Here is a 14217-nt window from a genome sequence, read left to right on the forward strand (position 1 = left end):
TGTGATGCCTCTTGCTTTAATCTTCTTGCTGAGGATTGCTTTGGCTATTCTGAGTCTCTTATTTTTCCAAATGAATTTTTTAAAATATATTTTTAGTTGAAGTTGGGCACAATATCTTTATTTTATTTATTTATTTATTTTATGTGGTGCTGAAGGTCGAACCCAGCGCCACACATGTGCTAGGAAAGCCCTCTACCACTGAGCCTCAGCCCCAGCCCCCCAAATTAATTTCATGATTGATTTTTCTAGTTCTATGAAGAATGTCATTTGGATTCTAATGGAAATTGCATTAAAATCTGTATAATAATTTTGGTAGTATGGCCATTTTGACTACATTAGTTCTGTCTATCCAGGAGCATGGGATATCTTTCCATCTTCTAAGGTCTTCTTCAATTTCTTTGTTTAGTGTTTTGTAGTTTTCATTATAGAAGTCTTTGTTAGATTGATTCCCAAGTATTTTTTTTAGGCTTTTATGAATGGGGTGGTTTTCCTAATTTTTCTTGCAGTGGATTCATTGCTTATGTATAGAAATGTATTTGATTTATGGGTATTGATTTTATATCCTGCTACTTTGCTGAATTCATTTATTAGTTCTAGAAGTTTTCTGGTGGAATTTTTTTGATCTTCAAAATATAGAATAATGTCATCAGCAAATAGTGATAGTTTGAGCTCTTCTTTTCCTATTTGTATCATTTTAAATATGGCTCATGTTTATGATGCTATTTTGTTATTGTTTTGCTGCCTGAACACTTACTAATAAGCTTAGCACTTCAGAAGTAGTTGAAGGAATTTGAATTTGAAAATGTGGCATTCAGTAATATGCTTACATATAAGTTAAAACATATAACATGCTTACATGTATGTTATGCATACAATTATATTGTTTGAAAGAAGGATGGAAGCATTTTACATGAACAATGAGTGTGAGTCCCTTTCCTAGGTTTCTGTATATATTAACTTTTCTTTTAAAAAAATATTTACTATTGCTCTCTGCAGACCACCATTTTAGTGGACTTTTTAAAGATGTTAAAGCTCCCAGAGTGTTGCGTGGGAATTTATCTTGATGCAATAATAGCTCTAGAGGTTACTGCCAGGAAATCGATCCCCAAGGCTGGAGAACCAACATTTGCATATCCTCTGTGTCACAGCAGACACCAGCACTTACTTGAGGTACTGGGGCAGAACCACCTGGTCCCTGTAGCTTCTGAGTAGCCTGCTGAGCACCTGTGGGCTTTGTCTGTGTTTCTTGGGCAGAGGACATCAGGGACAGAGTGCAACCATAACTGGTATTACCAGTGGGTGGCCAATGTAGGGATGACATATCCATCATCATGGGGAAAAAGTGATCTGTGCTTTACAAATGTGTCAGATTTATCTGGCCATTTCTACTTGTAAGTTCCACTCCTGTTTATTCGTTATCTCTCTTTTCTCCTTCCTTCCTTCCTTTCTCCTCCTCCTCCTCCTCCTTCTTCTTTTGTGGTGTTGGTGATCAAACCCTGGGCCTTATAAGTGCTAGCCAAGTGTACCACTGAGCTACACCCCCAGGCTGTTCTGTTCTTTTGAACACATATCCTGTTTAACATATATGTTCCATTTATCCATACCTAGCATGCCTCTTTCCACTAACTACGCCCTTTGTGTTTCATCTTTTCTGTTCAATTTAATAAAGGAGGAACAGAACACAACTTTCTTCACTGTTGAAAGGCTCCATGCCTGCCTGGACAGCTCTAAAGATTCTTTTCTTGCTTTGGAGGATACTTCCCAGCTCTGTCCCCAGAATCTCTGAACTCTGCCTGGCTTCTGCATTGATTAATGCTTCACTTTGATTTTACTCACTCTGATATTTTAGATCTTCTTGATTCTTATTCTGCCCTCCTGCCCCACCCGACTACTGGCATAAGAATCCCAGTTTCCTCTTCTAGGCCACATGATCTTGGCTGACTATGCTCCTATCCTTGGTCTCAGAAAGGTTCCTTTCCCCTACCAGTCTTTCTCAGGAGAAGCTGACAGAACATTAAGACCAAAGGGTGTGCTTCCAAGAGCTCCTAATTTGTCCCAAGGGATGGTGTGTGGTTCTAAATCTGGGCCATGATCCCTTGGTGCTTTAGTTCTCTTTCTGTGGGAATTCATGCTGACTTTTTGCCCTGGCAACCTTCTAGTGAGGATAAAGGAGAGCCTTTCTGAGTGGCTGCTTCTCATCAGCTTGCTCTCTTGTGGAAGGCCAAACTAGTATGCGACTGTGTCTGTCTCCCTTCTGATTGGTGCGGCATCATGAGTCACTCTGTGATCTGGTTGCCTAGGTAACCCGGACACTAGCCCCAATTTTTAGGGTATGAGCGACTGTGTCTTCGTGCATGGGCGTGCCTTCCTACATCCCTATGGGTGGAGCTATGCTCACCTATTCCTTTGTAATATTACCCCTTGCCCTGTTTGAGATAGAATGTTCCATGGAAACACCCTTTGTGTGTCTCCTTCTCTTACTATGTCCTTGGGTGTGGCCTACCTATATGTCAGTCAGCCTGCTGACATCAGACATCATGAAGCTAAACTCAGCCCCAGACATCATGAAGCTAATCCTCAGCCCCTTGCCTCATTTAAATAGCTTCTCCTCAATAAAAGGGGTCAGCACGTGTGGGCTCCCTCTCTCTCTTTCTGCTGACCCTTAAGGTCAGAGGAGCCGCCACAGCACCCCCAAAGAAAAAGGTATTTCTGTCTCTTGCGTGGTTATTTTGAGCAGCCCAATTAGCCCAGTTCCCCTGGAGTGACCCCTGAGTGTTTTAGTCACGAGCCCGGCAAGTGGCGTCCCTGGGTGGGCAAAAGGTCTGAGTGTTTCTGTTGCCAGGAACGCGACACTCTCTGCTGTGGAAAAAGATCTAACGGCATCTGACAAAGTAGACACTCCTATTTGATACCTAGTTTGCTTGAACCAACCTGAACCATTACAGCCCCAGCTCTCCTTTCTGCCACAACAGGCTTCTGCTTTCCTTTCTGCCATGACAGCCTTCTGGAGAAGTAGCAGAACATCACTGGAGTTCTATTCAACCTCTGTCCTTCACAGTAAGCATTAGATTCCTATGAGAAAGCCCAGGATCCAGTTCTCTTGTGAAAGAATCATGGTCTCTTTAGATTTTTATGGTTTCCCTCTTTATGAGAGATTTAGGGTGAATGCCTTTTAGGCAAATAACTGTTTTTTTTTTGTTTTGTTTTGTTTTGTTTTTTTAAATAGTTGGTAATCTACACCTCATTTTACAATGACCACACAGTTGGCTTGAAGTCTTGGGCTTGCATGCTCACCATGTGAGAACCCACATCCAGGTACTTATAGTTTCATGTGATTCTAGAAAAGATTCAGCAGTTATGCAGTGAAAATATTCCTACATATAACCAAGAACGCAAAGCTATTTCCAGAATTTATTACTGATGATTTGCCTCTACCTTTTTCATCCTGACAGATCTAGGTCTGCCTAGATCTAGAAAATAGAAGGACAGTAGTCACTTCTACTACACAGCTAATATACCCCACCTTGCTCTGCCCATATGGAAGGCTGGCTGCCCATGCTTGGAGGTAGGGTCATTACCTCTTGGAGAATCTTCACCTTTTAACCTGTTTTTCCTAAAAGATGACCCTGGTACACTACACTGGATTGAAATGTGCATTGCTTGTGGTAATGACAATTTTTGAGGCTTAGCAGCAAAATTCAGAGACATAATCCTTGGATTATGCAGATGTGACAACTAAGAAACAGGTCACAATAGGTCAGGGGGCTATGTCTTCTAAGTGCTTTGAGTTTAATCATCCTGTACATGCTGGATGATCAAAACTGCAGAACAAGAATTCCATTCCCCAGAGTTTGAGTAGAAGGGAGAAGATATGATTGCCCAGACCTTGGGAGATTCTCATGTGGGACATTCCTTATTTTGTTGGTTCCCGATTCCTGTATTCCATCTCTGATCAGACAGGCCATCATCTCAACCTAAGGGGGCTCCATGGTAACTCCCCTCTTTACTCTGTATGGTAGCATGCAGGCTATAGGGATGTTGTCTTGCCAATGTCTGTCTCTAAATGGCTAGCCGTGATCTGTCTGAATCATCAGTTGTTTCACATCTTCAATCTTTCTTAATTTCTTATGCTTGATATCTCATTTTCTTGTAGGATACTACAAAGAAGGCTTCCTGGGCATACAGCATGCTGTGGACAAAGCCATTATGCATCACCATGCTCGCAATGCATCAGCTGACATATTTGAGAGACTCAATATGCTCTTGCAGAGGTTCCCACATGGGCCCCATATTCAGGACGGGTTCTTCCTGGTCCTTCAGAACGAGTTTCCACTGTTCCTCATGCTCAGCTTTATATGCATTGAGCTCATCATCATCAATACTGTCCTACTGGAGAAAGAGAGAAAACTGAAGGTAACCTCATCTGCATCAGATGGGTGGCTCTCCTGGGACAGGGATCTGGGGAGCTGCTAGTGAAACTGGTCAGAGCAGGAATAAGGCCCGAGCAGTTAAGAAGTTGCTTAGGTGTCAGAGTGACCTCCCAGGTGAAACATAGAACTACATTCATTTTTAACCTACTTGCAATTTAGAGGATGCCATTCATTTTTATTGCAGGAATCCTTGATTTTAGCCTTGGAAGGTCCAGCCTCGTTTATCCGGGTTGGGTAGCATATTGCCTCCCATGAGGAAGGTGTTCAGAGGATGCTTGTTTGAAGGGATGATCATCCATCCACAACTCTCTCTCATTTCATGGCATAGTGGATGGGAAGCATTCTCCAAGGAAGACACTACTTTAGACAGGGTTGGTCTTGCTGAGTTGCTGCTGAAATAACCAATTTTACTTGCTCCTTACACTTTTCTGTTTGCCTGCCTCCTGTTGTTTGCTCTACTCTCTATTCTCATCTTGCTTTCTGCTTTTTATTTTTGGTACTTGGGATTGAATGAGTCCTTTTTACGAGACAGGATTTTGCTAAATTGCTCAGGCTAGGCTTGAACTTGGGATCCTCCTGCCTTAGTCTCCCAATTTACTGGGATTACAGGTGTGTAACCATGCCTGGTTTCTGTTCTTTAAAAAAAAAACAACAACAATCTTATTACTCTTAAATTTTCTTCTTCTACTGATTCTTACAATTGTGTATTTAAAAAGACTGCTAGGGATTGGGGTTGTAGCTCAATGGTAGCCTAGCATGTGTGAGGCACTGGGTTCCATCCTTAGCACCATATAAAAATAAATAAACAAAATAAAGGTATTGTGTCCATCTACAACTAAAAAAGATTTAAAAAAAAGATTGCAGTGTCTCTCTGATCATTGTTTGACCTCACTGATAACATTTATAGCTAGAAAATTGCCTTTCTTGGCCTGCTTTATCTTGGGTAGTCAGTTGAAGGAGCGGAAACCAACTCAGGTGCCTTTTGAGGCTGCTACTGACAGTGCATTGGCTCTGCTCTAGAGTGGCAGGAAGGCAAGGGAGCCTCCTTTTTGCTGCCATGGATAACATTGAGACTCTGCACCTACTGAAATCCCTAGAGGAACTATGAGCTCCCAGTGTGTGGCCAGCATTCCCTTTTAGTTTCCAGATATGAGATGGAGTTTGACCGTCCCAGTTTGTTCAATTACTTCAGCAACAAACTAGTGTAGAGTGCTAGTGGACATCAAATATTTGCACTTCAATCATTAAATTGGTCATGCATTTTCTCTTTTACACTTGAGACTCTTCTTTAGATGAATGAAGGTTAAATACTGCTTTTGAAAAACAAAGTAACCACCAACAGAATTTAAAATTAGGATGTATAAGAAACTTAAACTTCATCCTTGGGCCATAGGAGCCCTCACTTATAGGAGGCATTCAATAAATGAACTAATCAATAGTATACTTACATTACTAAAGGGGAATAATTTTAATACAAGGCCTATTGTACTATATCTAAACCGATAAATACCACTCAACTCACTGGTTTGTACTCCTTTTTCCAACTCACACTGTCTCCCATTAGCCTCCACTAACCTCCCTTTCCAGTACAAACTCATGACTCCTCATTCCAGTCTGCTTGGGTCTTTATAACAGACTGCTGGATCAGACCAGAAAGGACTGAGCACTGGTCATAACATCTAGTTCTTCTGATTTTTCTAGGAATATATGTATATGATGGGATTGAACAGCTGGCTGCACTGGGTTGCTTGGTTCATCACATTCTTCATTTCTGTCTTCATTGCTGTTTCTATCATGACCATTCTCTTCTGCACAGAGGTACATGTCTTGTTCTTTAGGACATGCTAATCTATGAATGGGTGGGAAAGAAATGTGGTTTGGTGTGGTTACTGGTGACTGCTTGGAAAACCTCAGGTTGATACATGGCGGTGTTCACTGAAACTTTGGGGAATTAAGCAATTAGAATCTTTGCCTTCCTTCAGTTTTCTGATCTTCAAGTAGTGTACATGGGTGTGGCTAATTTCATTAGTAAAGTAGAATGCTAAAAGATGTACTTTTGGAAACTTTAAAATAATACAAATTTTAAACTTCACAAATAACTGATAATAGTTATTATAAATGATAAAAAACTTTATTTTACATTAATGGTATTATGGCTTTTTGTACTTTTACACAGTCAATGAAATTTTGCCAATTTACATTTAATGACTAAATTATAACCCCCTATTTGGATATATGAAAATTTATCTCCTAAATTGCTAAAATTATGTCAGTTTGGACAAAGGAAGGTAAGAAAACCCAGACCAAGTAGCAAAATATAGGAAACAAATAAAATGGCCAGAAAATACTAAAACGATATCATAATAAATAGGATATAAGATATAAAAATAAATACCAAATTTATCTGTTGTAATGATAATGAAAAATGGGATATTAAAAGAAAGAAACATCCACATTGGGTCAAAATTAAATCCAACTGGGTACAGTAGCACATGCCTATAATCTCAGTGACACAGGAGCCTGAGGCAGGAGGATCCCAAGTTTGAGGCCAGCCTTAGCAATTTAATGAGTCCCTCAGCAACTTAGCAAGACCCTGTCTCAAACTAAAAAAATAAAGAGAGCTGGGGGTGTAGCTCATGATAAAGCACCTCTGGGTTCAATCCCTAGTGGCAAAAACACAAACAGACTCACAAATTTAAATCCAAACCTATGCTTTCCTCCCACACACACAAAAAATACATGTACAGAGCATAATTTGTAAATGATAGAGGATACTGACCAAATATCAGTCTCAAAAATTGAGTATAACCCAGGTGTGACGGCACATATCTGTAATCTCAGCAGTTTGTGAGGTTGAGACAAGAGGCTGGCAAGTTCCATGCCAGCCTTGGCAACTTATCAAGACCCTGTCTCAAAACAAAAAATAAAAAGTGTGGGATTGTAGCTCAGTGGTTGAGCACACCTGAGTTTGATCCCCAGTGCCTCCCCACCACACGCACACAAAACTGTGTATATTGTTTACTTTAAGATATCTTGAATTTTCAAAACATTTTGTGCAATGTTTTATGAGGCACTTTGTGGTTTCTCCGCATTCTTTCCATGTAAACATTGTAGATCTATGGATTGTTTTCTAGGTGGAAAACATGGTTGTGTTCAAGAATAGTGATCCTAGTTTGATTTTTGTTTTTCTAATGTGTTTTGCTGTTGCTACAATTTTCTTTGCATTCATGATCAGCACATTCTTCCAAAGAGGTGAGTTCTTTATATAATTTATATAATTTTCTGTCAGAGGGTATTTATGATTTTTTTAAATGGAAGCAATGTCGTTTCTATCACCTATATTATGGATACCCACATTCAAAAGAATGGACATGGACATCTACATCATGATCATACATATTAATTAAAGTGATTAGGGACTGGGGTTGTGGCTCAGTGGTAGAGCACTTGTCTAGCATGTATGAGGCACTGGGTTTGATTCTCAGCACCACATAAAAATAAATAAATAAAATAAAGGTATTGTGTCCAACTACAAACTAAAAAAATAAAACAGAAGTGGTGAAAGAGGGGATCCCTGTCTTGTTCCAGTTTTTAGAAGGAATGCTTTCAATTTTTCTCTATTTAGAATTATGTTGGCCTGGGGCTTAGCACAGATAGCTTTTACAATGTCGAGATATGTTCCTGATATCCCTAGTTTTTCTAGTGTTTTGAACATGAAGGGGTACTGTTTTTTTGTCGAATGCTCTTTCTACATCTATTGAGATGATCATATGATTCTCTTAAGTCTATTGATGTGATGAATTACATCTATTGATTTCTATATGTTGAACCAACCTTGCATACCTGGGATGAACCCCACTTGATTGTGTGCACTGTCTTTTTGATATGTTTTTGTATTTGATTTGCCAGAAGTTTATTGAAACTTTTTGTACCTGTGTTCATTGTATCTGGTCTGAACTTTTCTTTCTTTGATGTGTCTTTGCCTGGTTTTGGAATCAGGGTGATATTGGCCTCATAGAATGAGTTTGGAAGTGTTCCCTCTTTATCTATTTCACAAAATAATTTGAAAAGTATTGGTGTTAGTTCTTCTTTGAAGGTCTTGTAGAACTCAGCTGTGTATCCATCAAGTCCTGGGCTTTTCTTGCTTGGTAGGCTTCTGATGGCGTCTTGTATTTCTTTGCTTGAAATTGATCTGTTTAAATTGTGTATATCATCCTGATTCAATTTGGGCAAATCATATGACTCTAGAAATTTGTCAATGCCTTCGATATTTTATATTTTATTAGAGTACAAATTTTCAAAATAATTTCTAATTATCTTCTGTGTTTCTGTAGTGTCGTAATATTTCCTTTTTCATCACGTTTGTTAGTAATTTGGGTTTTCTCTCTCTTCATTAACATGGCTAAGGGCTTATCAATTTTTTTATTTTTTGAAAGAACAAACTTTTTGTTATGTCAATTTTTTCAGTTGTTTCTCTTAATTTCATTGATTTCAGTTCTGATTTTAATTATTTCCTGTTTTCTACTGCTTTTGGTGTTGTTTTCTTTTTCTAAGGCTTTGAGATATAATGTTAGGTCATTTATTTGTTGACTTTTTTATTCTTTTAAGGAATGAACTTTCCTCTTAGTACTGCCTTCATAGGGTCCCAGAGACTTCATATGTTGTATCAGCATTCTCATTCACCTCTAAGAATTTTTTTTAAATATGTTTTAGTTTTACATTGACACAATATCTTTATTTTGTTTATTTATTTTTATGTGGTGCTGAGGATCAAACCCAAGGTCTCTCACACACAAGGCGAGCGCTGTACCACTGAGCCACAACCCCAGCCCCATACGAATTTTTTATCTCCTCTTTGGTGTCTTTTGCAACCCACTGTTCATTCAATACTACATTATTTGGTCTCCAAGTGTTGGAATAGCTTTTATTTTTATTTTATCATTTATTTCTAATTTCATTCCATTATTATCTGATAGAATGCAGAGTAGTATCTACTTTTTTGTATTTGCTAAGAGTTGCTTTGTGGCATAATATACAGTCTATTTTAGAGGAGGATTCATGTGCTGCTGAGAAGAAAGTATATTCGTTCATTGATGGATGAAATATTCTATATATGTCAGTTAAGTCTAAGCTATTGATTGTATTATTGAGTACTATAGTTTCTTTGTTCAGCTTTTGTTTGGAAGATCTATCCCTTGGTGAAAGAATTGTGTTAAAGTCATCCAGGATTATTGTGTTGTGGTCTATTTGACTCTTGAACTTGAGAAGAGTTTGATGAATGTAGATGCTCTGTTGTTCGGGGCATATATATTTATAATTGTTATGTCTTGTTGGCATATGGTTCCCTTGAGCAGTTTGAAATGTCCTTATTTATCCCTTTTGTTTAACTTTAGCTTGAGGTCTACTTTATTTGACATGAGGATGGAAAGCCCTGCTTGTTTCTGCAGTCCAAGTGGGTGGTATGATTTTTTCCAACCTTTCACCTTCAGTCTGTGAATGTCTTTTCCTATGAGATGAATCTCTTGGAGGCAGCATATTGTTGGGTCTTTTTTTTTTAATCCAATATGCCAGTTTATTTCTTTTTTTAAAAAATTATTTTTAGTTGCAAATGGACACAATACCTTTATTTTACTTGTTTTTATTTTTATGTGGTGCTGGGGATAGAACCCAGTGCCTCATTCATGCTAGGCAAGTGCTCTACCACTGAGCCATAATCCCAGCCCCAAGTCTATGTCTTTTGATTGGTGAATTTAGGCCATTAACATTCAAGATTATTTTTGAGACATGATTTGTATTCCCAGCCATTTTGTTTATTTTTGGTATTTAACTTGACTTGTTTTCTCCTTTGATTAACTTTTCCTTTAGCGTGATACTTCCCTCTGCTGATTTTCATTTCCTCCTCTTGGAAAATTTTGCCGAGGATGTTCTGTAGTACAGGCTTTCTAGTTATAAATTCTTTTAACTTTTGTTTATGATGGAAGATTTTTATTTCATCATCAAATATAAAGGTTAATTTTGCTGGACATAAGATTCTTGGTTGGCATCCATTTTCTTTCAGAGCTTGGTATATGTTGTTCCAGGATCTTCTAGCTTCAGGATCTGGATTAAAAAATCTCCACATATCCTAATTGTTTTTCCCCCTATATGTAATCTGATTCCTTTCTCTGGTGGCTTTTAAAATTTTTCTTCTTATTCTGTATGCAAGGCATTTTCATTATAATGTGCCTTGGTGTGTATCTGTTGTAATTTTGTACATTTGTTGTCCTGTAAGCCTCTTATATTTGGTTTTCCAATTCATTCTTCATGTTTGGAAAATTTTCTGATATTATTTCATTGAATAGATTGTTCATTCCTTTGATTTGGAACTCTATGCCTTCCTCTATCCCAATAACTCTTAAATTTGGTCTTTTTATGTTATCCCATATTTCTTGAATGTTGTACTCACAGTTTCTTACCATCTTTACTATGTGGTCAACATTCTTTTCAAGATCATTTTGTCTTCATTGTCTGAGGTCCTGTCTTCCAAGTGGTCTAATTTGTTAGTGATGCTTTCAATTGAGCTTTTGATTTGTTTATTGTTTCTTTCATTTCAATGATTTCTGTTTGGTTTTATTTCAGAACCTCTATCTCCCTATTGAATTAATCTTTTGCTTCCTGTATTTGCTTATGTAGCTCTTTATCAAAATGATCTTTTGCTGCCCATATTTCTCTTATATCATCCTTTAATTCACAGAACATTTTAATTTTGTACATCCTGAACTCCCTCTCTGTCATTTCTTCTGTTGTTGTGGCCATGGATTCTAATAATGTAGTATCTTGATTTGTCTGGGGCACTTTCTTCCCCTGTTTTTTCATGTTGTTTGTGTGTCTTCCCCTCTAACACTGCAGATCCATGGAATTACTGTTTTTACCTATAGGCTTATAGTGCTCCTGCAGTTTTCTAATACCTCTCCTTTGAGGGGAAGATCAGTTGTTAACAGATCCCAATATAAACAATATACAACCTTAAACCAAATAGTTGTTATTAAGGCGTTTCTGGTTTAGTCACAATTTACAGAAATGGTGAGTTCCATTATTATCTACAATATAAATAGTAGGTTTGCAAGAGTTTTCAGTTTCCAATGGTAGACAAAGAATTTGGGGGTGGGGGTGGGTGAAGGGTAGGATGAGATTTTTGAGGGGGTAAGAGGTGAGGATATAGAGTTATTAGATCTTAGGAAGTGTGAAAGGAATCTAAAGAAGATGGTTAGTAGCAGGAGAAGAGAGAGGAAGTGATTTGGGGTAGACAAGTTGTTGGGGAAATGGTAGAGTACCTAAAACAAACACACATAAATATTAAGAAAAGTAAAAATCGAACCCAGTGCCTCACACGTGCCACGCAATTGTGTTACCACTAAGCCACAGCCACAGCCCATATTTTCAATTCTTATTCTTTTAACTTTCTAGGAGTTAAACATCTGTATTTAACTTGAGTTTAGCTCCCAGATGTCAGCCAGATTGGCCTTGGATCCAAATTTTGAGCCACTATGTCTACAGACTGAAAAACCTTGAATTCTTTACCATAACTCACTAGTTTCAAGACATTAAACAAATTTATTTTGTGTGACTAAGCTTCAGTTTTCTCCTCTGAAAAACAGGGAAGTTATGAAGATTCAATAAGATGATGTATATATATAAAGTACTTGGCGTATTGCCGGTAGGAGTTAATAGCTGCTTTTCAAACTACCACTCATCTTTGAAGAAGAGGGCTTTTGTTGTAGGAGAAATTAATGCAGTTTTAAAGAGAGAAAGTTTTACACAGATATTTATGCCTTTATATAAAGGTCATTTCACATTTTAAGTGCTACAAATGTTTTTCATCTTAATCCAGTGAGTGTACGACTGTAAAAGGTCTCTATCAAAAATTTTTAAGAGATTGCTTCTTCTCTGAAATGCTGAGACAAACACAGAGATACTTGCCTTACTGTGGCAGGGGAAAAAAGGATATGTCATAGTTCTTTGTGCATTTCTAATGAAATTCTTGATATCTTCCATCTAAATTTGCAGCACACGTTGGAACTGCCTCAGGAGGCATCATCTTCTTCTTCACCTACCTCCCCTACCTGTACCTCACATTCAGCTACCACCAGAGGAGCTACTTTGAAAAGATAACCTTTTGTCTCTTCTCAAATGTTGCCATGGCAATGGGAGTCCACTTCATCTCCATGTTTGAGGCAAAAGGTGAGATTTATCTTTCCCAAGCTGTCTCTAGGGTGGTGCCTTGATGCTTTGCCCCAGGCAAGGCTGACCTTCATTTACCAATAAATATAACTGACACAGTTCATTCAGTGTTCTGAGCATTTACATTATTCTTAGAACTGTGGTAGATACTTTGTGCGACTCTAAGGAAATACACAATATTGTTCAAACCATACAATTTACAGTAAAATTGGAAAGCTGTTTGTAATGACGCATGTCTGTAATCCCAGCTACTTGGGAGGCCAAGGCAGGAGGATCACAAGTTCAAGACCAACCTGGGCAACATAATGAGACTGTGAAAAGGGCTGGGGATGTAACTCAGTGATAGAGCACCCCTAGTTCAATCCCCAGTACTGAAAGAAAAAAAATAACCAATATATTTGGGGAAAAGAACTAAAGCATATTAAATAATTAGGAAATTAGAACTGAATGTGGTGGTGTGCAGTTGTAGTCCCAGCTACTTGAGAGGCTGAGGGAGGAGAATCACTTGAGTTCAGAAGTTTGAGGCTAGCCTGAGCAACATAGCAAGACTCTGGCTCAAAAAAAAAAGAATTAGAAAATTAAATGCCTATGTAATTATAGATACAAAATATGGAGACTTATGATTAGAAGCTTGGATAATATTTTAAAACTTTACAGATATATATCATATATTATTCTTATTGCCTTTAGTGTCTCTTCTTTTTTTAATGAGTTCTCTTTTTTTAAAGACTTTTTAAATATCTTTATTTATTATTTATTTTATTTTTATGTGGTGCTGAGGATCAAACCCAGGGCCTCACACCTGCGAGGCAAGCACTCTACCACTGAGCTACAGCCCAGCCCCTAGTGTCTCTTCTTTTACAGGTTGATCTAGGAGACTATATTAGTCAGTTTCATGTTACTATAATAAACTACCTGAAATAATTTACTTACAAAGAGAAAGGTTTATTTTGCTCACAGTTTGGAGGTCATAGTTGAAGAGCAGGTGGCCTCAGTGCTTTGGGCCTCTCAGAGGTTGGCACATCCTGATATGACTATGTAGAACAAACTTCCTACATAATGAGGAAAGGAGTGAAGAAAAAATGAAGAAATTTGGGTCACATAATCCCCTTTAAGGGCACACTCCCTAGTTATCTAAAGATTTCCCACTAAGCCCCATATGCTGAAGATTCTACTACCTCTCTATATGCCAGCCTGAGGAATATGCTTTTAACATGTTCTTTAATCAGGTTTCTATTACCATAACAAAATAACTGAGATAATCAAATTAAAAAGAGGAAATGTTTATAATTCACAATTTTTGAGATTTCAGTCCATTGAAAAGAATGAAAAATATTGACACTAAAATTAAGATACCATAAAGAGAAGACAAAGATAAACAACAGAGTGGGAGAAGATGCTTATAAACACATTTAACTGACAAAAGGCTTATATCCAGAATATTTGAAGAACTCATAAAAATCAGTTAAAAATGTTATCTTATAGTTCAAAAAGTTAGGTGGAAAAATTTTTAATTAAAATTTAAAAATTAGAAGAAAATACTTGATTAGTCACTTTATGAGAAAGG

At 37.7% G+C, this 14217-nt stretch overlaps 1 protein-coding gene across 1 annotated transcript in view; it reads left to right on the top strand.

The window, feature by feature from the left end:
* LOC124093581 (ATP-binding cassette sub-family A member 17-like) overlaps window positions 1-14217 on the top strand; it is a 93097-nt gene that overhangs the window by 14485 nt on the left and 64395 nt on the right. Inside the window, 4 exon segments of the mRNA XM_058580032.1 lie at window positions 4154-4413; window positions 6132-6248; window positions 7565-7682; window positions 12477-12650. Of these exon segments, the coding sequence (XP_058436015.1) occupies window positions 4154-4413; window positions 6132-6248; window positions 7565-7682; window positions 12477-12650 (669 nt within the window).

Source organism: Marmota monax, unplaced genomic scaffold (assembly GCF_021218885.2).
Source record: "Marmota monax isolate L192 unplaced genomic scaffold, Marmota_monax_Labrador192_F-V1.1 WCK01_AAM20220418_F8-fsc00035, whole genome shotgun sequence".
NCBI classification, from domain to species: Eukaryota; Metazoa; Chordata; class Mammalia; order Rodentia; family Sciuridae; genus Marmota; species Marmota monax.